At 61.1% G+C, this 25,357-nt stretch overlaps 3 protein-coding genes across 8 annotated transcripts; all 3 read left to right on the top strand.

Annotated features, from left to right (window-relative positions):
- Positions 1 to 636: 636 nt before the first annotated feature.
- Positions 637 to 8,286, top strand: LOC136004134 (SLAM family member 8-like). 3 transcript variants are annotated; one of them, XM_065660354.1, is made up of 8 exons: positions 645 to 1,027; positions 3,385 to 3,471; positions 3,854 to 4,195; positions 4,441 to 4,734; positions 4,846 to 4,965; positions 5,079 to 5,170; positions 7,067 to 7,191; positions 7,287 to 8,286. In XM_065660354.1, the coding sequence occupies exons 1-7, from the start codon at positions 955 to 957 to the stop codon at positions 7,181 to 7,183; spliced, it is 1,125 nt and encodes a 374-aa protein (XP_065516426.1). In that variant the 5' UTR covers positions 645 to 954; the 3' UTR covers positions 7,184 to 7,191; positions 7,287 to 8,286. The 3 variants fall into 3 exon arrangements, with proteins under 3 accessions (XP_065516428.1, XP_065516426.1, XP_065516427.1); XM_065660356.1 differs by lacking the exon at positions 7,287 to 8,286 and having other exon boundaries at positions 637 to 1,027; positions 5,079 to 5,159; positions 7,067 to 7,182; XM_065660355.1 differs by lacking the exon at positions 3,385 to 3,471 and having other exon boundaries at positions 649 to 1,027.
- Positions 8,287 to 9,055: 769 nt separating this feature from the next.
- Positions 9,056 to 12,542, top strand: LOC136004135 (signaling lymphocytic activation molecule-like). Of its 3 annotated transcripts, XM_065660359.1 has the most exons (6): positions 9,056 to 9,156; positions 10,793 to 11,134; positions 11,527 to 11,811; positions 11,880 to 11,999; positions 12,154 to 12,236; positions 12,362 to 12,542. In XM_065660359.1, exons 1-6 carry the CDS (start codon positions 9,084 to 9,086, stop codon positions 12,437 to 12,439), a joined length of 981 nt encoding a protein of 326 aa, XP_065516431.1. In that variant the 5' UTR covers positions 9,056 to 9,083; the 3' UTR covers positions 12,440 to 12,542. The 3 variants fall into 3 exon arrangements, with proteins under 3 accessions (XP_065516431.1, XP_065516430.1, XP_065516432.1); XM_065660358.1 differs by having other exon boundaries at positions 12,154 to 12,542; XM_065660360.1 differs by lacking the exon at positions 11,880 to 11,999 and having other exon boundaries at positions 12,154 to 12,542.
- A 1,014-nt stretch (positions 12,543 to 13,556) lies between these two features.
- On the top strand, positions 13,557 to 24,592 carry ETV3 (ETS variant transcription factor 3). 2 transcript variants are annotated; one of them, XM_065660353.1, is made up of 5 exons: positions 13,557 to 13,717; positions 14,650 to 14,712; positions 15,663 to 15,900; positions 17,831 to 17,946; positions 23,691 to 24,592. In XM_065660353.1, exons 2-5 carry the CDS (start codon positions 14,667 to 14,669, stop codon positions 23,705 to 23,707), a joined length of 417 nt encoding a protein of 138 aa, XP_065516425.1. In that variant the 5' UTR covers positions 13,557 to 13,717; positions 14,650 to 14,666; the 3' UTR covers positions 23,708 to 24,592. The 2 variants fall into 2 exon arrangements, with proteins under 2 accessions (XP_065516425.1, XP_065516423.1); XM_065660351.1 differs by having other exon boundaries at positions 13,562 to 13,717; positions 20,461 to 24,592.
- The last annotated feature ends 765 nt before the right edge of the window (positions 24,593 to 25,357 follow it).

Raw genomic sequence — 25,357 nt, 5'->3', positions numbered from 1 at the left:
ATGGATGCCCCCCACAGCTCCCAGCCACGCCATCCTCCTCCTCCTCCGCTCTCAGGATCAGCTGCTTTTCCCTGGAAACTGGAACTTCCAACTCAGCGGCTTTCATTTCCCTTCAGCCCTCAAGAGAGGCAGTGGGCAGTGGGTCCTGCCCCTGCTCAGCTGCCTGCGCCCCTTGGGGGGACCCCAACGGAACTGATCCCCCCTTGGGTGCGGGTTAATGCTTGTGCTCGTAGTAGGTGGCAAACCCCATCCCCACCGCGCTGCGGAAACTGCTTCCCCTCATCCCTGTTTTCCACTTGGAGCTGCGGGAGGGATGAAACAAGAAAGAAGCTTTTTGTGCTGCTCATGGGAAGTTTCCTTCCAGCCCCAGCCCCCGCAGCAGCTCAGGGCTCTGCAATCCCAGCTGGGAGAGCTCGGGGGGGGGAGGTTGGGGGGTCCATTTCTGCCTCAGCACCACCACCAGCCCCGCCACAGCACCTGTTCCCAAGGGCTTTCCTCTGGGATTCAGCCAAGACCTCGCTTCGCTCCAGGACATCCCTTCGCGTGCAGGTTTCTGCACCCAAAGGTGCTTGCGTACCTCCTGTTGGGAGTGGGACCGCCCCCAGCCCCAGGATGCTCCTGCTGCCTGCAATTCCCAAGGGAAAATGCTCTTAACTTTGGGAAGCCCCTTTCCAACGAGCTCCCCAGGGCCGGCGGGTGACCTGGCAGGGCTGTGTCGTTAATCCGGGTACTGAACCCGGATAACGAGGGGGGTCACCGGCAGCCCCCGCTGAGCATCCTCATCAGTGCGGATGCCACCCCCGGCCACTTAATTATGGCGAGCTAATTATTAATTAGCCGGCTGTGCCCCGCGATGCGCTTGGGCTTCCTACGGGTTGTAGCGGCTTTGCTCCTCCCCGTCTCTGCTTCTGCCTCTGCCGACGGAGCCGCACCGGGAGCCGAGGAGGAGGAGGAATGGAGCGGGAATTGGCCCGGAGCAAAGCGCGGCTGCCCTCGCTGCTCCTGGCGCTGCTCGGCCTCGGGCCAGGTGAGTGCGGGGCTTGGTGGGCACCGCGTCCTCATCCCATGGGAGCAGCGCGGCACGGGGCGGGCTGCGGGCAGGGATGCGGACCTCATCCTGCTGCTCCCTGCCGCTGCAGCCCATCCCGACCATCCCAGGACCCGGATGGTTCCTGGAATGCGGGTCCAGCTTTAACGGAGCGAGCGGCCGCGGCCCCCCGCCGGCTCCATCCCCCCGGGCTCCGTTCCCTCACCTCTAACGTGGCTTCAAGCCATGGGGCCGCTGTCACCCCACAGAGCCCTTTAACCCCCGCAGGGCCGTGTCTCCTCCTCCTTACATAAAGCAGGAGCGAGGAATCCCCTTAATTCCCAGCGTGCTAATCCACACTTTTAATAATTCCCATAAAACCTCTGATTCCTACAGAAAGCATCTAATACTGCGGGCAGATTAGCGCAGGGGGGTTTATCTTCCTAGCGAGTAATTAGCTTGAGGAGCAAGACGAGCTGTCAGCAGCCCTGGGGCGGGAGGGATGTGGCACAAGGTGCCAGCCCTGCGCTGCTGATGCCAAACCTCCGACCCAGCTCCATGGGAAATGGGCCGTTAACGGCGTTTGGGAGTTTTCCAGCTGCTTTTTTGGATCCAATTTATTGGATGTCAGAAGGGAGCGGGGGATGAGGACGAGCAAAACCTGAGGTCGTGGTGATGGACCCCGGGCTGGAATCAGTCACGTAGCCCTGGCTTTAAGGTTTAATGGAGACTGTGTTGGAGTAATCCGGGTGCTGAGCGCAGCGGGATGCAGCGAGGTGCTGACATCCCACCCGCCCGCCGGATGCTGGCGCAGGGTCGGCAGCGGAGCCTCGGCTTCCCGGAATCCCGGGGTAAACAGGATGAGGCGAGAGGAGGATGCCCTGGTCCCGGCCAGCAATTCCCAGCCGGAATTTCCTCCAGCTGCTGCGTGTTCTGCTGCCTGTGCTCTGTCGTTCTGCTGCTTGTGCTCTGCCTGTGCTCTGCCGTTCGGCTGCCTGTGCTCTCCTTGTGCTCTCCCTGTGCTCTCCCTGTGCTCTGCCTGTGCTCTGCTGTTCTGCTGCGTGTTCTGCTGCGTGTTCTGCTGCCTGTACTCCGCCTGTGTTCTCCCTGTTCTCTGCCTGTCCTCTCCCTGTTCTGCTGCCTGGATGAGCAGCCTCTGTTTAAACACGATGGGCAGCACCCTCAAGGGAGGTTGATGGACAGAGAGGCAGCAGCACCTCCCGCCTTGGCACGGCTGTGGCGAGGGGTGGGCAAAGAGCATCTTCCATAAGAAGCCCAATGAGCTTCTGCAGCCCCCCTCACCCCCCCCGCCAGCTCCCGTATGCCAATCCTGCCCCCTCCCGTTCCCACAAAGACCCCAAACCTGATGCTCAGGACCCCCAGTGTCCCTTTTGCCCATTCCCATGCATGGGCTCAGCATCCTCCCTCCAGGCTTGGCCAGAGGCTTCATGGGACCCCAAAACTTTGAGATCACCCAGGGACGTGCCAGGGATTCGGCTGGGTTTAGGATTTGGCTGGAAGAAGCGGGATCGACCCGGGGATAAGCGGGATCAGGACAACAAAAGCTCCAGCGATGTGGAGCACTGCTTCTCCTAAAGCAAAGAGGCAGCTTGGAACGTGCTGGGGGGTGGTTATACAAAGGCAACACTCAGAGTCTGCATTTAATCTGCTTTCATATCCAGGCACATCTGCTTCAGCCTCCTGCGGGTGGGGAGGTGATGGGGGGTGAACGGGGGGGATGTGGGACCCCTAAACCTGGATCCAGCGGGATGGGGGCAACACGGCTTGCCCTGACCTCATCATCCATCCCGATGGCTGGGCATCCGTGATGGAAAAGTGCATATCCCATGGATGGGATAAGGAGAGGGAGAAGAGGAGGATGTCATCCTGGCAGCAGAGGGGAGTGGGGGGCCGCGGGGGCCGGGGCCGGCAGAGGAGACAGCTTGTGGGTAGGTGGGAGCTGCAGGAGCGAGGGAGGTGATGCCGAGATGCTGCAGAGCTGAGGATGCTGCCAAAAACACCCCACGGTGGAGGCTCAGATGGGCTGAAACCCCCACGGGAATCATGGAACAGTTTGGGTGTGAAGGGACCTTAAAGCTCATCCAGTTCCAACCCCTACCACAGGCAGGGACCCCTTCCACTGGAGCAGCTTGCTCCAAGTCCCTATGTCCAACCTGGCCTTGAGCACTGCCAGGGATGGGGCAGCCACAGCTCCGGGCACCCTGTGCCAGCGCCTCAGCACCCTCACAGGGAAGAACTGCCTGAAGCCACTCTAGTCCTGCCCCTCGGAGGTGGCTCCATCCCTCCAAGGACCCCCAGAGCCCCCCATTGCTTTAACCCGTGTCGATCTTCCGCAGGGATCGTGGCCGAGGCGCGCGTTAACACGGACAATGCGGGTTTGCTGCCTGGGAATTCCTCCCAGACTCTCTTGGAGCGTTGTTCTGGTGAGAGCCCGGCCGCAGCCGGGGCACGGATGGAGCACCCCCATCTGAACCTGTAGATGCTTCGTTCAGATGGAGCACCCACCTCTGAACCTGTAGATGCTTTGTATTCTTTAGTGAGCAGAATCCAAGCCCAGCATCTTTCCTTCCCTGCTGGAACAGGAGGTGGCTCCGGCGGGATACAGGGTCTTTTGGGGGGGACATCAGTCCCCAGCACAGATTGGGACCGGCCGGCGGAGAGGAGACCAGGGCAGGGAGATGCTGCTTCACACCCCTGTAAAGAGACCCTTCCCCAAACGTGTTCCTGCTGTGTCCCCGTCTTGTCCCTGCTGTCCCTGTGCTGTCCCCATCACGTCCCCGCTGTGACTTTGTGCCTCGTCCACAGAGCTCCTGTTTGGCCAAGCCCGGACCCAGCCCCGGCAGGTGAACGGTGTCCTGGGGGGGTCGGTGCTGCTCTTCCCGGCTCTGCCCCCCAACAGGACGGTGAAGGAGATCGAGTGGAGCTTCTCGGCCGGCACCGGGGCCACCATCCAAGTGGCAGAGCTGGGCCCCGGTGGCTTCGAGCGCCCAGACCCCAAGGACCGGTTCAAGGACCGGCTGGAGATGTTCAACCAGACGGGGCTGAGGATCGCGGCGCTGCAGCGCGGCGACAGCGGCGTCTATGGGGCTCGTATCAAGCTGCACCCGGCGATGGTGGAGGATCAGTTCTTCAACCTCTCCATCTACGGTGGGTGAGGGTGAGGGCGAGGGGGGGCAGAAGCAGAACGTCCTCAGTGTGAGCACGAAGGCAGGGAAACTGAGGCACGGGGCAATGATGGGGTACCCCAGTGTCCCTACCTTTGCCTGCAGCACCTCGAGCTCATCACAAGGCCAATTCCTGGCTCCCCACGCTGGGTCTGTGCCCCATTGGGAACACGGGGAAGGGCAGGATGGGGAATTCCCGACCTGATCCATTGCTTGTACCCGGCACAGAGTCGGTGCCGAGCCCCCGCACCCGCAGCCAGCTCCTGGCCAGCACCTTGGAATGGTGCAACGTGACTCTGCAGTGCCAGGGCTCCGGGAAAGGCGCCGTTAACGTCACTTGGAAGCAGGACAACATCGAGTGGGAGCGGAGCTCGGAGCGGCACCAGCTCTCCCCGGACGGGACCACGCTGCGGCTGTGGCTGCCGCCCGCCGCCACCAACGGGACCCTGGCGTGCACCGTCAGCAACCCCGCGGACCGCCGGGTCGTGCTCTTCGACCTGGGCGCGATTTGCCAGGCGGGAGGTGAGCCCCGAGCCCCGCGGAGCGGCCGGCACCGGACCGGGTGTCCCCTCCCGTCCCGTCCCGTCCCCCCCCTGCGGACCCCGGCTCAGCGCAGCTCTCTGCCCCCCGCAGGGGGACAATCGGGGTTCTCCAAGTCGGGCTACATCGTCCTGACCCTCATCCTGCTGGCGCTGAGCATGGGGGGCGCCTTCTGGTGCTGGCGGGTTAACAGCGACAAGGCGGCAGAGCAGGGTAAGTGATGCCCCCAGCATAAAACAGCGGGGGGGGGGGGGGGGGGGGGGGGGCACGGGATGGGTGATTCCCAGATTCCCGTATCCCGTTATCCCATATCCTGCTCCCTGCAGCCGCTTCCCACACGGCGCCCGCGGAGGAGCCCCCCCCCGAGCCCCCGGGCACCGGGACCGAGCGCAGGAGTCCCCCGGAAGGTAATGACCAGGTGAGGCCCCGGGAGGGGCTGGGGGGGGGCCCGGTACCGGGGCATGGGCAGGGCACACGGGGGGCATGGGGACAATGGGGGACATCGGGACGATGGGGGTCCCAGCCACACTGGAGTCATGGAAACACACTGGGGGTTGTGGCCATACTGGGGTCCCAGTCACACCAGGTCAATACCATACTGGATGTCCCAGTCACACCAGGTCATGGCCATACTGGAGTCCCAGTCACACCAGGACAATGCCATACTGGATGTCCCAGTCACAGCAGGTCATGGCCATACCGGGGGTCCCAGTCACACCAGGTCATGGCCATGCTGGGGGGAGTTCCTGTCACACCAGGTCATGGGCATACTGGGGTCCCAGTCACACCAGGTCATGGCCATAATGGGGTCCCTGTCACACCAGGTCAATGCCATACCAGTGGTCCCAGTCACAGCAGGTCATGGTCATACTGGGGTCCCAGTCACACCAGGTCATGGCTATAGTGGGGTCCCAGTCACACCCCATCTTGGTCATACTGGGGTCCCAGTCACACCAGATCATGGCCATACTGGGGGTGTCCCAGTCACACCAGGTCATGGCTATAGTGGGGTCCCAGTCACACACGGTCTTGGTCATACTGGGGTTCCAGTCACACCAGGTCAATGCCATACTGGATGTCCCAGTCACACCAGGTCATGGCTATGCTGGGGGGGTTCCAGTCACAGCAGGTCATGGCCATACCGGGGGTCCCAGTCACACCAGGTCATGGCCATGCTGGGGGGAGTTCCTGTCACACCAGGTCATGGGCATACTGGGGTCCCAGTCACACCAGGTCATGGCCATAATGGGGTCCCTTTCACACCAGGTCAATGCCATACCAGTGGTCCCAGTCACAGCAGGTCATAGTCATACTGGGGTCCCAGTCACACCCGGTCTTGGTCATACTGGGGTTCCAGTCACACCAGGTCATGGTCATGCTGGGGTTCCAGTCACACCAGGTCATGGTCATACTGGGGCCCCAGTCACACCAGGTCATGACCATACTGGGGTCCCAGTCACACCAGGTCATGGCTATAGTGGGGTCCCAGTCACACCCGGTCTTGGTCATACTGGGGTTCCAGTCACACCAGGTCATGGTCATGCTGGGGTCCCAGTCACACCAGGTCATGGCCATACTGGGGTCCCAGTCACACCAGGTCATGGGCATACTGGGGTCCCAGTCACACCAGGTCATGGCCATACTGGGGTCCCTGTCACACCAGGTCAATGCCATACTGGATGTTCCAGTCACACCAGGTCATGGTCATACTGGGGTCCCAGTCACAGCAGGTCATGGCCATACTGGGGTCCCTGTCACACCAGGTCAATGCCATACTGGATGTCCCAGTCACAGCAGGTCATGGCCATACTGGGGTCCCAGTCACACCAGGTCAATGCCATACTGGATGTCCCAGTCACACCAGGTCATGGCCATACTGGGGGTGTCCCAGTCACACCAGGTCATGGCCATACTGGGGGTGTCCCAGTCACACCAGGTCATGGCCATACTGGGGGTGTCCCAGTCACACCAGGTCATGGGCATACTGGGGTCCCAGTCACACCAGCTCATGGCCATACCAGGGGTCCCAGTCACACCAGGTCAATGCCATACTGGATGTTCCAGTCACACCAGCTCATGGGCATACTGGGGTCCCAGTCACACCAGCTCATGGCCATACCAGGGGTCCCAGTCACACCAGGTCAATGCCATACTGGATGTTCCAGTCACACCAGCTCATGGCCATGCTGGGGGTGTCCCAGTCACACCAGGTCATGGCCACACTGTGTCCCCATCTGCACGGGACACCCATGGGTGCAGAGCATCCCACAAAGCTCCCCTGGGACCCTTCTCAGCCCCCCCATTCCTGCTGCAGGGCCCGAGTCCCGCCAGGAATGACGAGGAGCCAAGTGCAGAGCAGAAGGCGCCGGTGACCACAGAGCAAGAGCAGCTCCAGCGGGCACCAGGGGACACGGGCGAGGAGGTGACATAGACCCAAAGGTACCCAAAGGGGACAGTGCTGGGGACGGCGGGGGGGTCTGCGTGTGGGACCCCCCCCTCCCCCAGGCTCCATCCATCTCCATTCTGTCCCACAGCACCCGCAGAGCCGGAGCATCGGGAATTCCGGAAGGGCTGTGCCGTGTGTCGTGTGCCAAATCCGAACCCTCCGTCTTGGCTCCGGGGGGGACAGACAGACAGACGGACATGTGTCCCGTCCCCCCCACTCCAGTTTCTCTCCAACCTCCTTGTCTGATGCTCTCCAAGACTGTTCGTGGAGTGGGATCCTGGACCGAGGCAGGGATGTGGTGGTGGTGAAGCTGGGGGACAGTCTGTGGCTCTGGGATGCTCTGGATGCTCCAGGGTGCTCCAGGATGCTCTGGGGTGCCCCAGGATGCCCCAGGATGCTCTGGGGTGCTCCAGGATGACCCGGGATGCTCTGGGATTCTCCAGGCTGCACCAGGATGCTCCAGGATATCTCTGGAAGCCCTGGGATGCTCCAGGATGACCTGAGATGTCCCTGGATGTCCTGGGATGCCCAGAATGCTTCAGGGCACTCTGGGATGCTCCAGGATGTCCTGAGATGCTCTGGGATGCTCCGGGATGCCTCTGGATGTTCCAGGATGCTTCGAGATGTCCTGGGGTGCTCTGGGATTGGGATGGAGGAAGCCCAGATTTCACCTCCCATCTGCTGCCACACTTGGCCGGGGCTGGGGCACTGGGGGGGGCAGGGGCTCAGCTCGGTGCTGCAGGGTCAGGGTGACCCCCGTGTCCCCCCACCCGCCACCAGCACCCCCGGGGCCTCACTGGGACCCTCTCTGAGGTGGTGCCCACATGGGATGGATGTGCCATAGGGACACATGGGGTGGCCCCCAGCCCCATCCCATGCAGGTCCCCATCGGTGGGGATGCAGAAGGATGCGGAAGGGACCCATGCATCGGGGAGCACCCCTATTCTCCCCCTGTAGCTGTCACCGGTGAGGGCCATGCACTGCCACGACGGAGGGGGTGTCACTGCCTGTGTGTCCAGCACCTCCTGTCCCCCCCGTCCCCTCCTGTCCCCTCCTGTCACAGAGCTAATAAATGTCATGAGATCACAGCCAGGACCTGACATGGAGCACACGTGTGTGTACAGGTATGTGCACACGTGTACATGTATGTGCACACCCGTACATGCATGTGTACACTTGTGCACGCCAGTCTCTGTGCATCCACACATGGAGCCGATATAGAAGCATCCATCCCGGGGCTGTGCAAGCTGCATCCCTGACCCACCAAACCTGCTTCCCTTTCGGAATGGCAGCGGTGCCATGTCCTTATGGACACCCAACCCCAGAGCAGACAGATAGATGGGCTCCAGAGATCCTGCGAACACTAACGGTGCTTTGGGACTGGCTTTGGGACCAGCTTGGAGGCTTTAGGACCAGCTGAGGGCACTGGGACCAGTTGAGGGCATTGGGACCAGCCCTATCCCCTTGCTGCAGCAGAAAGAAGAGCCCCCATCCCGGGCAGGCCATTCTGGCTGGGTCTCGGTGGTGTCCCCATGGTGTCCTCACCCCACCGCTGCAATGGGGAGGTGTGATCCTCTATGTGAGGACCTTTGCATGTTCCCTTCTCCAGCCCAGTATAAAGAGCTGGGCTCGAGGCTTTGGAGCTTGAGGGTTTAGAAACCACCTTGAGGGCTTTGGGGAGCAGCATTGGAGGCTTTGGGACCAGGCGGGGGGCTCTGGGACGAGCTCTCCCCGCTGCCGCAGCAGGAAGAGCTCCCCCGTGGCCAGCCCGTCATGGGCTGCCCTCGCCCCACCGCTCCCCTGGAGGGAGCTGCTCTCTGTGGGTGCATTTGCATGGTCCCTCCTCCTCCTCCCAGCACAGAGCTGGGCTCAGGGCTCCGGAGCGATGGGGACGTGGCCCTGTGGTCCCCGTTCCCGCATCACGGTCCTCGTGGTCCTCACGGTCCCCGTGCTGGCAGGTAGGGGACGGCAGCGGGGCTGGGAGGGTTCCATGGATACCCCAGCGCTTGTGACCCCCGTTGCTCTGCAAACCCCCTCTCTCAGTGACCCCCACTGAGGCAGCAGTGGGGGAGAGCGGATGAGCTGGGGCCAGAGAACGTGGGGCTTCGGTCCTGAACGCCTTTTCCAGCCCGGTTCTATGGTTCCAGGTCAGATGCTAAGGGTGGGAACAGGGCTCTCCTCTGTGAAGGAGAGCGATGATTCCTCTTTGGAGCTGCTTCCTTGTAGCTGATGGGGGAAGTGATGAAGGGCACGGCTCAGCGGTCCCTCCTCGGCATAAATCAACGCACAGAGGTTTAGTGCTGGCATAAATCAGCCCTGGGTATGGGTACAGCATAAATGGTGCCTGCTGGGGCTGGGGCTGGGGCGGGGGCTCCTTCTTCTGCTCCATGGATGCTCCGGCTCAGCCAAGGCACCGCTGGCAAAGGGGAGATGGAGTTCAGAGGGTGATGGATCCTGGTGGATCGCGATGGATCTTCCCTGAGTGCAAGGAGCAAGAGGGAGGCTGGAGGGAGCCGCGTCTCTGGGAGCTGCATGGGATCAGGGTTTGCACCCTGCAGCCACGGGGGCACCTGGGATACGCTCAATGGATGCAATGAGCACCCCGCACCCATCCCCACGCTCAGCATCACACAGCCCCCATAGGGGATCCCAGCTCCCGGGGGCAGCAGACCCCGTGCACAGGGGGGTCCATGGGGTGACGAGCCCCAACGCTGCTGCTGCTGCTGCTGTGGTTCGGTGGCCCCGGCGCCGCCCCCCTGCTCTCACCTTCCTCTCTGCAAACCAAAGCGGCTCCGAGGCGAGCAGGCTGTGAGCAGGGTGCGGGGTGGGCTGTGGCTTCGGTCCGCCCGTCCATCCCCCACCCAGGGCAGGCTGAGCCCCATCCTCAGTGCTAAACCAGGGGGGATGCACCCCAAGTGCTCAGCGCTGACTCCCACAGCCCCCAGTGGGGGTCCCTGTCCCCACTGGGACCTGCAGGGCCAGTTTAAGCCCAAACCTGCCCCAGTTTGAGCCCTGTGATGGGGGGAACATCCCCGTCCTCCCTGTGAAGCTCTGTCACCAGGCGCAGTGTGGGTGACACAGGGTCAATGTGGGGTGATGTTGGGGAGGCACCGGAGCACCCAGTGCGGTACCCGGCTGCGGGGATGCTGAGAAGAGGCGATGGGGACTGAGTGGATCACAATGCTCATGGGCTCTGTTGGGGGTTGTGCACAGGACAAGGGGGGTTCTGGGGATCTCCACCCTCCACATGATCCCAACCCCATCCAGGCCAAGCTCTGCCCAATGAAGGGTGTCCGGGGTGGGTGGGTGGGGGGGGTGTCAGTGCTGTTCCCCCCAGGAAGGTGAAGGACATGGAGCTTTTCTCTGAGCCCAGCATCCGTCCTTCCCTGCTGGAACAGGAGGCGGCTCCAGTGGGATGCAGGGTCTTATGGGGGGGACATCAGTCCCCAGCACAGATTGGGACCGGTCAGTGGAGAGGAGACCAGGGCAGGGAGATGCTGCTTCACACCCCTGTAAAGAGACCTCTCCCTGGGGGTCTTTCTGTCCCCATCACATCCCCATCACGTCCCCATGGTGACTCTTCCTTGTCCACAGAGCTCCTGTCTGGCCAAGCCCGGACCCAGCCCCGGCAGGTGAACGGTGTCCTGGGGGGGTCGGTGCTGCTCTCCCCGGCTCTGCCCCCCAACAGGACGGTGAAGGAGATCGAGTGGAGCTTCTCGGCCGGCACCGGGGCCACCATCCAAGTGGCAGAGCTGGGCCCCGGTGGCTTCGAGCGCTCGGACCCCAAGGACCGGTTCAAGGACCGGCTGGAGATGTTCAACCAGACGGGGCTGAGGATCGCGGCGCTGCAGCGCGGTGACAGTGGCATCTATGGGGCCCGCATCAAGCTGCACCCGGCGATAGTGGAGGATCAGTTCTTCAACCTCTCCATCTACGGTGGGTGAGGGTTTATACCCAGCATGGAACCAACCTGCCTGGGGAGAGGCAATGAACCCAATCTGCACGCGCAGTGTAAACAGGAGCAGGCGCTGCTCCTGCTGCTCTGCACCTGTCACGGGGATACTCCTGGGTTGATGATTAAACAACCCCCATCTCCGCATCCCCTCCCTGCGCCCCCATCTCCACATCCCCTCCACCCCCGTCTCTGCATCCCCTCCCTGTACCTCCATCTCCACATCCCCTGCACCCCCATCTCCCCATCCCCTGTACCCCCCTTTCCACATCCCCTGCACCCCCACTTCCACATCCTCTGCACCCCCATCTCCACATCCCCTCCCTGTGCCCCAGCCATGGTGGCCCCAGCCATGGTCTCTTCGTCCCCCACCCAGAGCCGGTGCCGGTGCCAGAGATCCAGCGGCAGCAGCTCTCCATCAGCACCCATGGGTGCAACCTCACCCTGCGGTGCTGGGTGCCAGCGGGCAGTGGTGCTGAGGTGTCCTGGCAGCTCAGCAGCGCTATGGGGCCGGCGTGGGGCTGGCTCTGTGGGGGCAGCCACATGCTGTGCCTGGCCCTGCCCTCCAGCGCCTTCAACTCCAGCTACTCCTGCGTGGCCCGGAACCCCATCGAGGAGCGGAGCATCTCCATCCACATGGATACCCTGTGCCGGCCGCAGGGTAAATCCCACCCCAGCACCCGCTGCCCCACGTCCGGGTGCTGGCACCCACCACGTGTCCCCCCATAGGGGCATGGTGGTGGTGGAAGTGGCTCATAGCAGTGGTCGGGATCATGGGAATCCTGCTCGGCATCGCTTGGCTGTGGAGGAAGAGGAGGAAGAGGAGGAAGAGGGAAGCAGTGAGGGGAGGTGGGCGCTGCCAGGGCAAACAAAGCTGGGAAAGAGGGATCTGATTTTTCCCTTCGCTGGGGCTCTTCCTGCTCCTGGACCAGGTTGGATCCATCCCCTTTTCCCTGCATCCCAGCTCTCCTTGGCTCATCCCTGCCCTTTCCTCTCCCCGTAGCTGCCCTTGTTCCCATCTCCAGCGAGGATGCTCCACCGGAGCCATCGTACGCCAAGATCCAGAGGACAAAGCCCCTGCAATGGGTGAGGTTGGATGCACGGGGCTGGGTTTGGCTCCTGGCTCCTCACACGGTGATGCCGGTGCCGGATTCATCCCCCTACATGTCCCAATGACCTGATCCAGGGGTTCCCCGTTTTCTGCCCCCCAGCATCACGAGCACCCCATCACCATCTACAGCGAGGTGCGGGCAGGAGGCCGGGCTGCCACAGCCCAGCACGGCCGCTGAGCGCCTTGTCCATGCTTGGGGGGCTCCATCCTGGTCCGGTGGGGGACAGGGGGTGCCCCCCAGGCCCCCTTCATCCCCTTCAATAAAGGCAGGTGAAGGCAAATGGGGGTGCATTGATGGGGGTGCCCCGGGGGGGGGGGTGTGTGTGTCTGGGTGATGGGGGTTGGACACGTGTGGGTGTCAAAACACCCCCCCCACCCCAGAATGCTGCCTCCATGGCCAGGTCCCCCCATGCAGCCTCATCCCTGTACAGCCTGGCCCACACAGGGCTGGATCTGCACAGCTGGATCCACACACAGCTGGATCCTGTTACAGTCATACACATGCACAGCTGGATGCTGACACAGTCATACAGCTGCACAGCTGGATCCACACACAGCTGGATCGTGTTACAGTCATACACCTGCACAGCTGGATCCACACACAGCTGGATGCTGATACAGTCAGACACCTGCACAGCTGGATCCACACACAGCTAGATCATGTTACAGTCATACACCTGCACAGCTGGATCCCTCCACAGCTGGGTACTGGTACGGTCATACACCTGCACAGCTGGATCCCTATATAGCTGCATCCCCATGCAGGAACATCCCTGCACGGATGGATCCCAGTCAAGTGGGGCCCCTGCACAGCTGGACCCTCATATAGCAGGATCCCTGCACACCTGCATCCCTGTATACCATGATCCTTGCACATCTGGATCCCTGACTACCAGAATCCCCGCACATCTGGATCCCTGCACATCTGGACCCCTATATACCAGGATCCCTGCACATCTGGACCCCTATATACCAGGATCCCTGCACATCTGGACCCCTATATACCAGGATCCCTGCACATCTGGACCCCTATATACCAGGATGCCCGCACATCCGGATCCCTGTCTAGCTCGATCCCCGCACATCCGGACGCAGCACGGGGGGCCCCGGCCCCGCGCTCCCTCCGCGTTCCGCCGCGGTTTGTCCCTCTCCTCCTCCCGTCGCGGGGCGGGGGCGGGCCCGTGCGTGCGCGCTCCCGCCGGGGAAGGCGAAGGGGGGGGGGGGGGGTGTGGGAGGGCTGGGCCTGTGCCGGAAGCGGAAGTGCGCGCGCGCGTGCCCGGAAGCGTGTGGGCGGTGGCGGCGGCGGTTCCGGTTCCGGTGGCCGTGCGGGGGAGGCGGCGGCGGCGGCAGCAGCGAGGCGAGAGCGCGCGCACCCCCCCCCCCCATCGGTACCGAACCGGGGCCCGCACCGACCCCTCCCCCCCCCGCACCCCTCCGGACCCGGCCCCGCCCGCAGGTGGGTCCCGCACCGGCCCCCCCCCCCCGGGGTCGGTCCCGCCGCGGAGCCTGGCACCGGTTGCCCGGGAGGCCTGGGCGGGGGGGGGAGCTGTTACCGGAGGAGGGGGGGGGACGGGACCGCCGGTAACCGGGAGGGGGAGGCCGCGGTGCTGGGGGTGGAGCCCCGGAGGCGGGTACCGGGGAGGTCCCGGTTACCGGCTCGGAGAGGGGGGGACCCCCCGGTACCCGGTCGCTTTGGAGGGGGCCGGTGCGGGCGAGCGGTCCCGGGGGTGCTGGCGGTGACGGGAGGCGGCGGCGGGGCCGTGCCGCTCCGCCCGGGGCAGGGGCGGGCGCGGCGGGCAGGCCGGGGCAGGCCGGCGCAGGGGGCGGCGGGGCTGTAACGGGAGCCCGGCAGCGCGGGCCCGGCCGCCGCGGCGGCGCCGGGGCTCCTCCCGCCGCCATTTACATGCTTTGAACGTTCAAGGAGGAGCCGGGTCTGGGCCCCGAGCCCCGGGGTGGGGGGGGGGGGGGCTCCGCGATCCCGTCGGGATCCGGTTTTCCCGTTGTTTTCGGTGGGGGAAGCAGGCGGTTCCCGCGGCGCTGGCAGGTTCCTCGCGCCGCGGCCCCTGGAAGCGATTGGAATCAGATGTGCTGGCTGGGAAGGGGGTCGGGAGCCGGGATTTCCCCCCCCCCCCGCCCCTTCCCATCCCATTCCCCTCCCTGGTCCCTGGCGTGTGTATTTTGGCAGCGGAACCCGTCTGGTAACAGGAGACCAACTGTGTTTGGCTTGTTCCGTCTGTCTGCCGGCCCCACGTCCCGCTCCCTGGCTGGGCTTAAACACCGGTGGGAAGCCGGTTGGGAATGATGACGGTCAGGGAGAGCCCAGGGAAGAGGCTGGAGGTGACGAAATTCCACGGCTGTGGCTGATGCCGCTTTCCTTGTGTTCCGCAGTCAGCAGGAGGGAGAAAATGAAAGCGGGCTGCAGCATTGTGGATAAGCCAGAAGGAGGAGGAGGTAAGGAAGTGTAAAGGCTGAGTTGTTCCAGCCCTGATGGGAATCCTTTTCCCGGGATAAAGCAGCTCAGGAGGGATTAATTCCACCTCTCCCAAAAGCTCCCGGCCGTGGGCAAAAGCCGCTCAGACGTCGGCGAGGTTTGAGGAGAGCCGGGTTGGAAATGCAAATGAATCTTCCCGGAGGTGTTTTAGTCGTGAGGATTTGGGATGGGGAAGGTGGAGCCCCCCCGGAATGCTGCGGCTCGTGCCTGCTTTTGCCTCCGTCGCAGCTTGCCAGAGGGCTGGTGGGTGGCGTTGGAGCACGATGCGACTTCTGCCACGCTGCCGGAGCCTGGAATTGTGGCTACGAGGAGTTGTAAAGAGAGGAAAGAAGGGAAAGGGGGGGGGGGGGATGGGGGGTGGGGAAAATCCCTACCCCGATCCTGGCGTTAGTGCTTGTGCTGGGAAACTCCTCTGGGAAAGCCGGACTTGGCAGCCGCTCACAAACATCTGCCGGTGCGGTGGAGTCTGGAGCAGGCTGGAATCGGGGGAGCTGGAGCTGCTGGGATCTGTCTGCCCTCACCCCCCTGCGTGCCAAAAGCCCACATCGGGATCCTTTGCAGTATTCCAGCCACCTGGAGTTTAAATTGGAGCTTCTGGGCTCCTTTTGGCTGCTTCCCTTTTGGTTTTATCATTTGTTGGCGGTGTTGGGGGATTCTCTGAGGAGAGGGGGCTAGAAGGAGTTGGGAAATGAGCAGCTCAAGTAGGAGAGGCGGCTTTCTCTGCTTCCACACTGGATATTTAATGGAGTTGAATAAAATGGAATGGAAGTGAAATGGAATTACAACCCCAGCGCTGCTCCATGGTCTCCCCCGGGAGGAAACCTGATGAATCCATGGTGGGACTCGGTGGTTGGGAGCTGCCAGTGCTGTCTCACTGGGTTTCTTGTTCTGTGTTTTGCTCCTTTCCAAGGTTATCATTTCCCAGAGTGGGCTTACAAGACCGAGTCCAGCCCCGGCTCCCGGCAGATCCAGCTCTGGCATTTCATCCTGGAGCTGCTGCAGAAGGAGGAATTCCGCCACGTCATCGCCTGGCAGCAGGGCGAGTACGGGGAGTTCGTCATCAAGGACCCTGACGAGGTGGCCCGGCTCTGGGGGCGCAGGAAATGCAAACCCCAGATGAACTACGACAAACTGAGCCGGGCGCTGAGGTGAGCAGCGGCTTCCCGAGCCCTGGAAGTGCTCCAGGATGAGGCTTGGAGCAACCTGGGCTGTGGAAGGTGCCCCTCGAGCTGGATGAGCTTTAAGGTCCCTTGCAACCCAACCCATTCCATAGGGCTGCACCGTGCTCTCCCTCCATCCTCGCTTGGACAACTGGCTGTAGCTGTTCCATCCCTTGTGGTTCTGGGAGGTTTGCATCCCGTTTTGGGGATGGGGTGGACCCCCCGTGCGTGGTGTAGGAGCAGAGGAGTAGAGTTCACCGCATCACCTCCTGCGGGTGCTGTGGATCCACACCCTGGTTTTGGGTTGTCATCACCTGGATGCTTTCCTTCCAGGAAGCTTTTCCCTTTTCTCAGCTTCCCTAGCAATGGGGCTGTGGGAGGAGACCCGAGGTGTTGCTCCACTCTCACCCCATCGAGGGGACTGCTCAGAGAAAGCAATTCCCCTTTCCAGTATCCTTGGTACTCGCCTCTTTGACACTAAACCTGTGTGAGGCAGAGCCATTCCCAAGGCCAGGGCTTGGAATGGGTGTTTCCCAAGCCTAGGTGACAGGACACCCCCCCCCAGTGTCCCCTTGTCTGAGCATTCCTCACTTCACACTCCAAAGCCTCCAGTGCAGCTTCACCCGGTTTCCTTTAGCCCCTTCCTCAGTGGTGTTTGGTTTTCCCACTCTCTGATGTGAACACAGTGGAAAACTACCCCGGGTTCCTGAAGTATCCCAGGGTTTTGAGGCTGGGTTCCTGACAGCTCCGGGCATTATCAGTCCATGACATGGACTTCGCTGCCTTACGCCCTCTGATACCTCCTGGGTGGAGCTGCCAAAGACAAACACGGCAGCAAACACAAGACTCGGGTTCTGGAACAGGAAGGAAACAATAAATTGAACAGCACCGAGGCCGTAATTGGTGCTGGGGGTGGAAAACAGGCTCCAGCTTCCAGCCCTCCTCGTGTCCTGGCATCCTGGTGCTGAGGGTGGCGTCAGGGGCAGGTCTCCACTTGGAGGTGGCTCTGCCGTGCTTGGTGGTACTGTGGCAACAGGCCCACCGTGTACCTGAGCCTCCTAAACCCAGGATGATCCCTGTGTAACACCTTTGTTTGGATACCAGGAGGAGGAGGCTGAGGACAAACAGTGGTGGTGTAAGTGGGGAGGAGGCTGTGGTGGGGATTACACCCGCTGCCTCCGAGCTCTGGAGGGGAGGAAGGGAGCTGGTGATCCCAGAGGCTCCCATACCCTGCCCCCTGCAGCCCAGCACTGCCTGTGAAGGCCATGGAATGTTTGTAATCCAAAGGGTGAGCAGAAGGGAGCAGTGTCAGGATACCCTGGGCTTTGATGGCACAAAGGAGCCCCAGGTCTGAGGCTGGCAGCATAATTTGATCCCTTTCACACAGCTCCTGAGTTGCGTTGCAGCCCAGCTTGGGTGCACGCTCTCCTCTTCCAGGTTTGGAGTCTGAGCACAGCTTCACCTGATTTCCCCTTCCTGCTCCATATCCCGGAGCATTCCTTGGCAGGCACAGGGCTGGGGGGGACCCTTACACAAGTGGAAACGGGGAGGTAGCGCCAGTGGGATGCTTGTAGAGACCCTGCAGCCCATGGCTCTGGTCCTGGTTAGGACAGGGGTGAGAACGTGCCCAGGCTTGGCCTGTTCAGCTTTCACCTCTCCTGAGGATTTCACCCTCCCCACGTGTTCTGTGGAACATGATGCCTGGTGAGGTGGTTTGAAGGCTCCTGCTGAAGAATGTGTTGTGCAGGAGTGGGTGGTGGCTGGAAAATTCCCACTCGACTGATGGTGCCTTGGATTAATAACATCAAATTCAGGGGCAGCTTCAGGTACATCAGAGGAGGATATTGATGGCCCTGAAAGAAGCGAGGCCTTTAACTGGATCCCCGCTTTGATTGATCCCTTTAACTCTCCTTCACAGATACTATTACAACAAGAGGATTCTCCACAAGACAAAAGGCAAAAGGTTCACCTACAAGTTCAACTTCAACAAGCTGGTGATGCCCAACTACCCCTTCATTAACATTCGGCCTAATGGTAAGTGGGGCGGGGGGGCCGGGGCTGATCCCCATCAGTCATCTCCTGTGCTTGGAAGCCCACTGGAGCAATCAGCGTGGCTGCGGTTGGCATGGCTGGCCCTTGATAAAGCCTTATCTGGAGCACTCTTTCCCTTGGCGTTGTTACAGATGGAGCTGTGGTCATATTTGGGGGTGATTTGGAGGCATTTGGGTTGCCTCTTGGAGCTTTATGGGTGCCAAGGGTTTGCTTTGCTTTGGTGGAGGGTGGGTGTCCTTGGGATAAGGGGGGTTTAGCCCTGTGGCAGGGCCCTGGCCTCACTCACATGCTTGTAACCCAAGTTTATGGTGCCATATAAATGTGACCCTTCTCGACAAGGAGCTTAGAGGTGCACGGGGAGGGAGCACTATCAGCGAGTTCACAGCTTACAGCAGTTTGCTCTCCTCCCTGCTTCTGCAGAGCTCGTTCTGCTCCTTTGCAAGCCAAAGGGACTTCTCTTTCCCACCTTCCCAGCTGGAGCTGACAGGGACACCGTAGCCAGCACAGAGCAGTTGCCAGAGCAGAGCAGGGACTCGCCCGGGGTTGACTAAAATCACAGGTATTCCTGGCTGCTGCCTGCGGCAGAGCAGAGCAGGAGAGCGAAAACGGCTTTGGGAATGGAGCATAATTGTTCCCTTCTCCTCCTGAAAGGCCTTTGAGTCTCTTGCCAGGAACAGGAGCTCACTCTGGCTTTGTCCCCAAGTCAGCAGCGCTGCTGTGGTCTGTCTGGGAGAGGGTCCTTTGTTTGCAAGACCCTTTTTCATAGAATCATGGGATCATGGAATGGTTTGGGTTGGAATGGACCTTAAAGATCGTTCACTTCCAATCCATGCCACAGGCAGGGACCCCTTCCACTGGAGCAGGATGCTCTAAGCCCCTGTGTCCAACCTGGCCTTGAGCACTGCCAGGGATGGGGCAGCCACAGCTCCTCTGGGCACCCTGTGCCAGCGCCTCAGCACCCTCACAGGGAAGAGCTTCTGCCTCAGAGCTCATCTCAATCTCCCCTCGGGCAGGTTAAAGCCATTCCCCTTGGCCTGTCCCTACAGGCCCTTGGCCAAAGCCCCTCTCCAGGTTTCTTGGAGGCTCCTCGATGGAGCTGAGCTCCTCCATAGCTGGATTTGTACAGCTGGGGTGATCTGTGGCCACCTCACATCCAGAGACATCAGTGGCTGTTGGCTCCATCCAAAGAGCCCCATCTGGAACTCACCACAAGGCCCAAGACAACCTCTCCCCAGCAAAGCAGAGGCGCCTGAACCCTCTTGTGCTTGGTTCTCACCTCCAGAACAGTGCCCCAGGGGATGCCTTGAAGCTCCGTCTCACAGGGAGAGCAAAGGGGAAAGTGAGCATTGAAAGTTGCCTCTGAAAGCCCGCGGCTGAGCAGAGCAGGTTACGTGTGGGCAAGAGCTTCTCTCCTCCCCGTGCTCGTGCGGCTCCTGCCTCCCACCGTGCTCTTGGCACTTGGAGCTCCCCACGGCCCTCCCCAGCCCTGGGGAGTCCCTGCAGGGCCGGTGCTTTCAAGGCATTGTCTTCTAAGCAGACACCAACCCCAAACGCAGGGCTTGGGAGAAGAGAAACACTCATCAAGGCGTTGTGCTTCACCTTCATGGCAGCGGGGAGAAGGAAATGTGCTCGCCAGGAGGCCTCAGCCAAAGCACGGGGGTGTAAAGATGTAGTATATGAAGCTGAGCTGCAGATCTATAATTACTTGCAGCAACGAGTCTGGGCAGTTCCAGCTCAATATTGCTCAGTGCTGTTCCTTTTCCCTGTTTGCAGCCACTCCCTCCTATCTCTGGGGCATGCATTTAAAAAAAGAAGTTTGGAGAACTGGAATGCACTTGTCTAATTACAACCTGTTTTCTTCCCTTCTGGCTGGGGATGGGGGCTGGGATAACAAACCTGTTTTTGGGGCACTGCAGTCGAGTTTCTGCTCTCGCCTCTGCTTTGGAAGGGAGAGGAGAAGCAGCGGGCGAGCCGGGGAGGTGAGAAGTTTGCCTTGACGTGGCTTGCTGTGGCACGAGCGAGCTGGAGCTGCGCTGGGGGAAGAGGAGCCAGCGAGAGCTGGCAGCAGCGGTGGCAGGAAGAGCTCCCCAGCAAAGCCTAAATCAGGGACTTTTGAGTCAGCCCCGAGCGCCTGAGGTTTCCCAGATTGCTCTAACGCGCTGCTGCCACCCGGTGCCGGGGAGGGCTCTGAAAGGGGAAGTGACTTCGGTGGCACCCGGGGGTCACAAACCCTCAGCCGGGGCGGACGGGAGCCGGTTCCCCTCAGCAGCGGCGCGGTTCTGAGCAGGGCAGAGGGGGCTGGAGCAGTGCAGGGCAGGGAGCAGATGGGAAAAGCACGTCCTGGCCCCTTCTCCGCTGCCTTGTTGATGGTGTTTGTGTGTTACCCTTCCAACCGCCTGCGGGTGCAGCCCGCAAAGCAGCTCCTCAGCTGGGACTTAACTCCCTCCTCGCCCTTAACTCTTTCCCTTGCTCTCTCCTTGCCCTTCCCTGTCGCAGGCGTCGTGCCGCAGAGCGCTCCTCCTGTCCCCACGGCCTCGTCCCGCTTCCACTTCCCACCACTCGACAGCCACTCTCCCACCGAAGATGCCCAGCCCAGCCGCTTCTCCGGGGGCTCCTTGGTGCCGTCCAACCCCGAAGTGCTGGGGGACGGCGGCGAGAGGAAGCCGGACCTGCCGGAGCTGGAGGATGGCTCCTCGGATTGGCGCCGCGGGGTGGATCTCATGGGCTCCCGCAACGCCGTGGGCGCCGGGAGCGTCAACCACCAGAAGCGCAAGCCCGACATCATGCTCCCGCTCTTCACCAGGCCCGGGATCTATCCGGATCCTCACAGCCCCTTCGCTGTGTCCCCTCTGCCTGGGCGCGGGGGGGTCCTCAACGTTCCCATCTCTCCGGCGTTATCCCTGACTCCCACCCTGTTCTCCTACAGCCCTTCTCCGGGGCTCAGCCCCTTCACAGGTAGCAGCTGCTTCTCTTTCAACCCCGAGGAGATGAAACACTACCTGCACTCCCAGGCCTGCTCTGTCTTCAACTACCACCTGAGCCCGCGGACTTTCCCCCGCTACCCGCTCATGGTGCCACCACTACAGTGCCAAATGCCCCTGGAGGAGCAGCCCCAGTTCCCCATCAAGCTGCAGCCTCCCCCCGTGGGGCGCAAAAACAGAGAGAGACTGGAAAGTGCCGAGGAGCCGCCGGCCCCGCAGGTCCCTCCTGCTCCCCCCAGGGTCAAGGTGGAGCCGGCGATGGACAAGGAGGCAGAGCCTGAGGAGCCCCCGGCGAAGGGGAAAGACAAGAGCGACAGAGAGGAGGGCCCCAGCGCGCTGGCGGAGGAGAAGGGGCCCGTGTTTGCCAGGCCGGCAGCCCCATCGTGGCACCCGGCCCCGCCGCCCCCCGCCGCGGCCGAAGAGCCCCCGGAGCAAGGCGAGAGCAGCGCGGAGAAGCCCCCGCGTGAGGCGGGCGGCGACGCGGGCGCGCAGGAGAAGCGGGAGGATGCTCTGATGCCCCCAAAGCTGCGTCTCAAGCGCCGCTGGAACGGGGACCGCCAGGAGGGCCCCGAGGAGCGCCACAACGGCCGCATGCACTGGACCGGGGCGCTGGGCACCCCGCACCTCGGCGCGGGCCCCGCGGCCGCCGCCTCCGACACCTAAAGCGGAGCCGAGCGCTGGAACCGGCCGTGTATTTATGTAGCAAGGTTGCAGAGCGCGGGGGGCGGGCGGGGGGCTGGGGCTACGCCTGGTTTGGGTCATTCTAGAACCTGGGGGGGGGGGGTTCTTTGTTTTCCTTGTTGGACTGCAGGTGAGGCGCGGTTTATGGCTCGCTCCGAGCGGGAGAGGCGAGGGAAGCCGGGGGCCCTCGGGCACGAGCTTCGGACCTTGCATGAACTCCAGCGGGGCTGCGGCCTCCGCCGGGCTGGAGGAGCTCCGGCCACGGTCTCTTTTCTCTGTGCTCTGGTATTTATAGAAGCAGGAATCTCCAGATTCATCTTAATTCCCTTTTTATATCCGTATCTCTATCCCTATATATACCCGGAGCCGGGTGCGATGGTGGGAGAGGATTCCTGCCCGCTCCAGACGTGCCGTGCGCCAGCCTCGCAAGCCAGCTGTGGTTTTGGGGAGGGGGATTAGGGAATATTGCACCGGCTGCGGAGCGGGGAAGGTGGGGGAAAGACAGGAGTGGGGAAGTCGCTGCTGGAAAAGGAGCTGCATTCCCGACAAGCGGATCTCGGGATGCAGGCGCCGTCCTTTTCGCCTTTCTGGAATACTGCAGAAGCCATGAGGAAAATGTTAACAGAAAATAATCTTTCAGGGAAGGGAATGGGGTGGGAAAAAGGAATAACCTAATGCCTTTAATATACGCATTAACATGTATCCTAGGGTTTTTTGTTTTTCCCCCTAATTGTATGGGTGGAGTTGGGAGATTAACGCTGGAATGATTGCGGTGAGTTCATGGAGAAGGAATGACAGGAGCTTTGTTAACTCTTATTCCCTTTGTTTGGTTCCCCATATCACTTTGACTCATGCCTTAACTACGCTTTCTGCGAGCAGGGTCTATGGACAGGAGCCGGATGCGTTTGGCCAAGGCTGGGATTTGGGATCGGAGCAAGGGAGAGCGCGGTGCGCGCCGGAGCCGAGCCCGTGCCCACGGTGTAAATCTCGCTGTATTTTTGCTATAAACCTGCTATTTCCCTACGCAGCTTTCCTTAGGCTGAGTAACTGAAGCACCGGCTTCCACCCAGGCCTGCGCTTGTCTCCACGAATCCCAAAGGATTCCTTGAAAGGAGCTTGGGAACAGCCGATGTCCGCAGGGTTAGAGCCGCACGCAGCCGGTTATTCACCCGGCCGTAGGCGAGCGGCCTGTGCGGGCAGATCCCCCCGGCCCAGGACTTGGGAATTCTTGGAGGAGGAAGCTCGTGCGAGTGCGGGATGAGTTGGAAACGCTCTTGGATGGGGCCGCTTGAGCCTCAGCGGAGCCAGACGCCGGTTGTGGTACCCGGAGCGGGAGCATTATCCCGGCGAGCTCCGCATCCCCCCCGGCACCTGGATTTATCTCCTGGAGAGGAGGAAAAAGAGGGGAAGGAGCCCCTCGCTCCGGCCCTGGAGAGGGGCTCAGGGAGTGAACTCAGGAATATGAAAACACGAGGCCTTTCCCATGAGTTAATGCACATCGTCCCCCCCACCCCCCCGGTGCCCAAGCGCCGGAGCCGTTCGGGGAGGAGCCGATCCCAAAATATTCCATAAGAAACCCACAGAAAGGAATTCAGTTGAACTGTTGTTTGGCTTTAAAGAGTTTGTAATCGGTTTTGGGGGGGGGCTTTGGGGAGGGGGGTGCTTTGGGGGGGGGGTTGTTCTCTTCATAGCCATTGCACTGCAAACCGGGAGCTCCGCGTTCAGGGATACAGGACTCAGGTTCTCAGGACAATGGACCAGTGATGGGCTCTGCTTTGACGGGGTGGGGGGGGCACCCAACCCACCCCTGCCCATGGTCCCCACCGGCTCAGGGTGCTCCCGAGCGGACTTGGCCTTGCCTGGGCTGGGGGGGGGGGGGGGGGGGGATGCTGGGGGAGTGCTGAGAAATGGAGGTGAAATTCAGAATGGAAGCGTTTTCTTTCTCTTATTCCGATGTGCCAAAAGATTCCAAGCGGTCCCCGCGCAGGGGTTGGGATCTCCACGTCCACCTGTAGGAATGACTCCGGAGCATGTTCCTGTTTAAACCATTTTTGCTTTGTTTAGTCCTAGAGAAGCTGTAGGATAACAAAAAACCAAGAGACTTGGAATAGGACAAGGAGCCGGACGCCGAGATTTCATGGATGGGGGGGAATTAAGGATCAACGGGAGCCGCCAGGGCTGAACTGAATGAAGCTCCAATGAGCCCCGAAGCGGGGCCACCGCTGCTGGACCCCCCGGATCCAGAGGAGGAGGAGGAGGAGGAAGAGCCCCTCTGCGGAAGCATTAACCCAGCGCGGCTCCCCCGGCGCTCCCTTGTCCCTGCCTTTATTTATTCCATAATTCTGGTTTATTTTGGGGGTTTCCAGTCATTTTCTGTTGTTGTTGTTGCTCTTTTTGTTGTGTCTTTGGGATCCTGGCTTGGGCTCCGGCCCAGCATTGATAATAATGGATTTATTTCTCTTTGGGGTTGAAAATAATCAGAATTGTTTAAAGACTTCAAACTATGATTTTCTTGGGGGGGGGGAGGGGAGGGGTTTTAGAGTGTTTTTAAGGAGAAACTATTCATAAATAGAACATTTTGGGGGGGGTCGATGGGGTTTGGTTGGGTTCAATCCCTTCTCCTGATGCTTTGGCTGGGATGCGCAGGGATGAGCGGACGGGGCCGCGGAGCCAGCGCGGGTCTCTCTGTACAAACCAGTGTAAAGTTGTCCCCATCCCCTCCGTTGTGCAGTGCCTTTGGACGTTCCACTTTCTAGAAAGTCTTCAAAACAAGTCAAAACCACACAAAGTTGGCATCTATATATTATATATATATGATGTAATGTTAGAGAAATATATGTATAATATACATATTTTTTTCCAGGGGTATCCGATAGCTCTGTATTTTGTTATGGAAGTTGAAAGAGAAAATACACAAAGTATTTTACCTCAAATTAAAAAGTTAAATAAAACCTTTTAACTAAGCAGCGCTGGCTTTGGTATCCGAGCGGATCGGGATGTGCTTGGGTGGGATTTGGGAGAGCAGCCCCCGACCTCCGGTTCCTGCATCCCAAACCTCTGGTCCCATTGCCTGCTGGGGAGGGAGGGATGGACCAACCCATGTCCCATCGCCCAGGGGTGACTCGGTGGGGATGGATGGATGCATGGGTGGATGGACCCATATCCCAGTGCCTGGGGATGGAGGGATGGAGCAACCCATGTCCTGTCTCCCTGGGGCGACTTGGTGGGGATAGATGGATGCATGGATGGATGGACCCACATCCCATCTCCCAGGGGGAGCTCAGTGGAGATGGATGGATGCACGGATGGACCCATGTCCTGTCTCCCTGGGGCAACTCGGTGGGGATGGATGTGGGGATGGATGGATGGATGCATGGATGATGGATGGATGCATGGAAAACCAGAGCATTCCCAGAGCCCCAAAGCTTGGCTGAGTAGGCCGGGGGCTGCACTCTTGTAACGCTGGGTTTAAACTAAGCTCAACCAAACCTGGCTTCAATCCCTGGTGCCAGCAGCACCCTTCCCATGGGAGCGCTCCGGTGGGATGTGGGGGACATTCCCTGGACCTGCTGCTGTGTGTGGGGAGAATCCTCTGGGACTTTCCAAAGCTTTTGCAGGGAGGGCAGCCCGGCTCGGCGGGATGCAGGATGCTCGCTTGGGCCTGTGGGAGCCCCCCCCAGGGTGGCGAGACCCACGGGAGCTTCCCCACACCTTCTGCACCCCAGAGGTCT

Source organism: Lathamus discolor, chromosome 24 (genome assembly GCF_037157495.1).
Source record: "Lathamus discolor isolate bLatDis1 chromosome 24, bLatDis1.hap1, whole genome shotgun sequence".
Lineage (NCBI taxonomy): Eukaryota > Metazoa > Chordata > Aves > Psittaciformes > Psittacidae > Lathamus > Lathamus discolor.
Note: the sequence above shows the minus strand (reverse complement) of the source record. Positions and strands in the feature narration are given on the sequence as shown.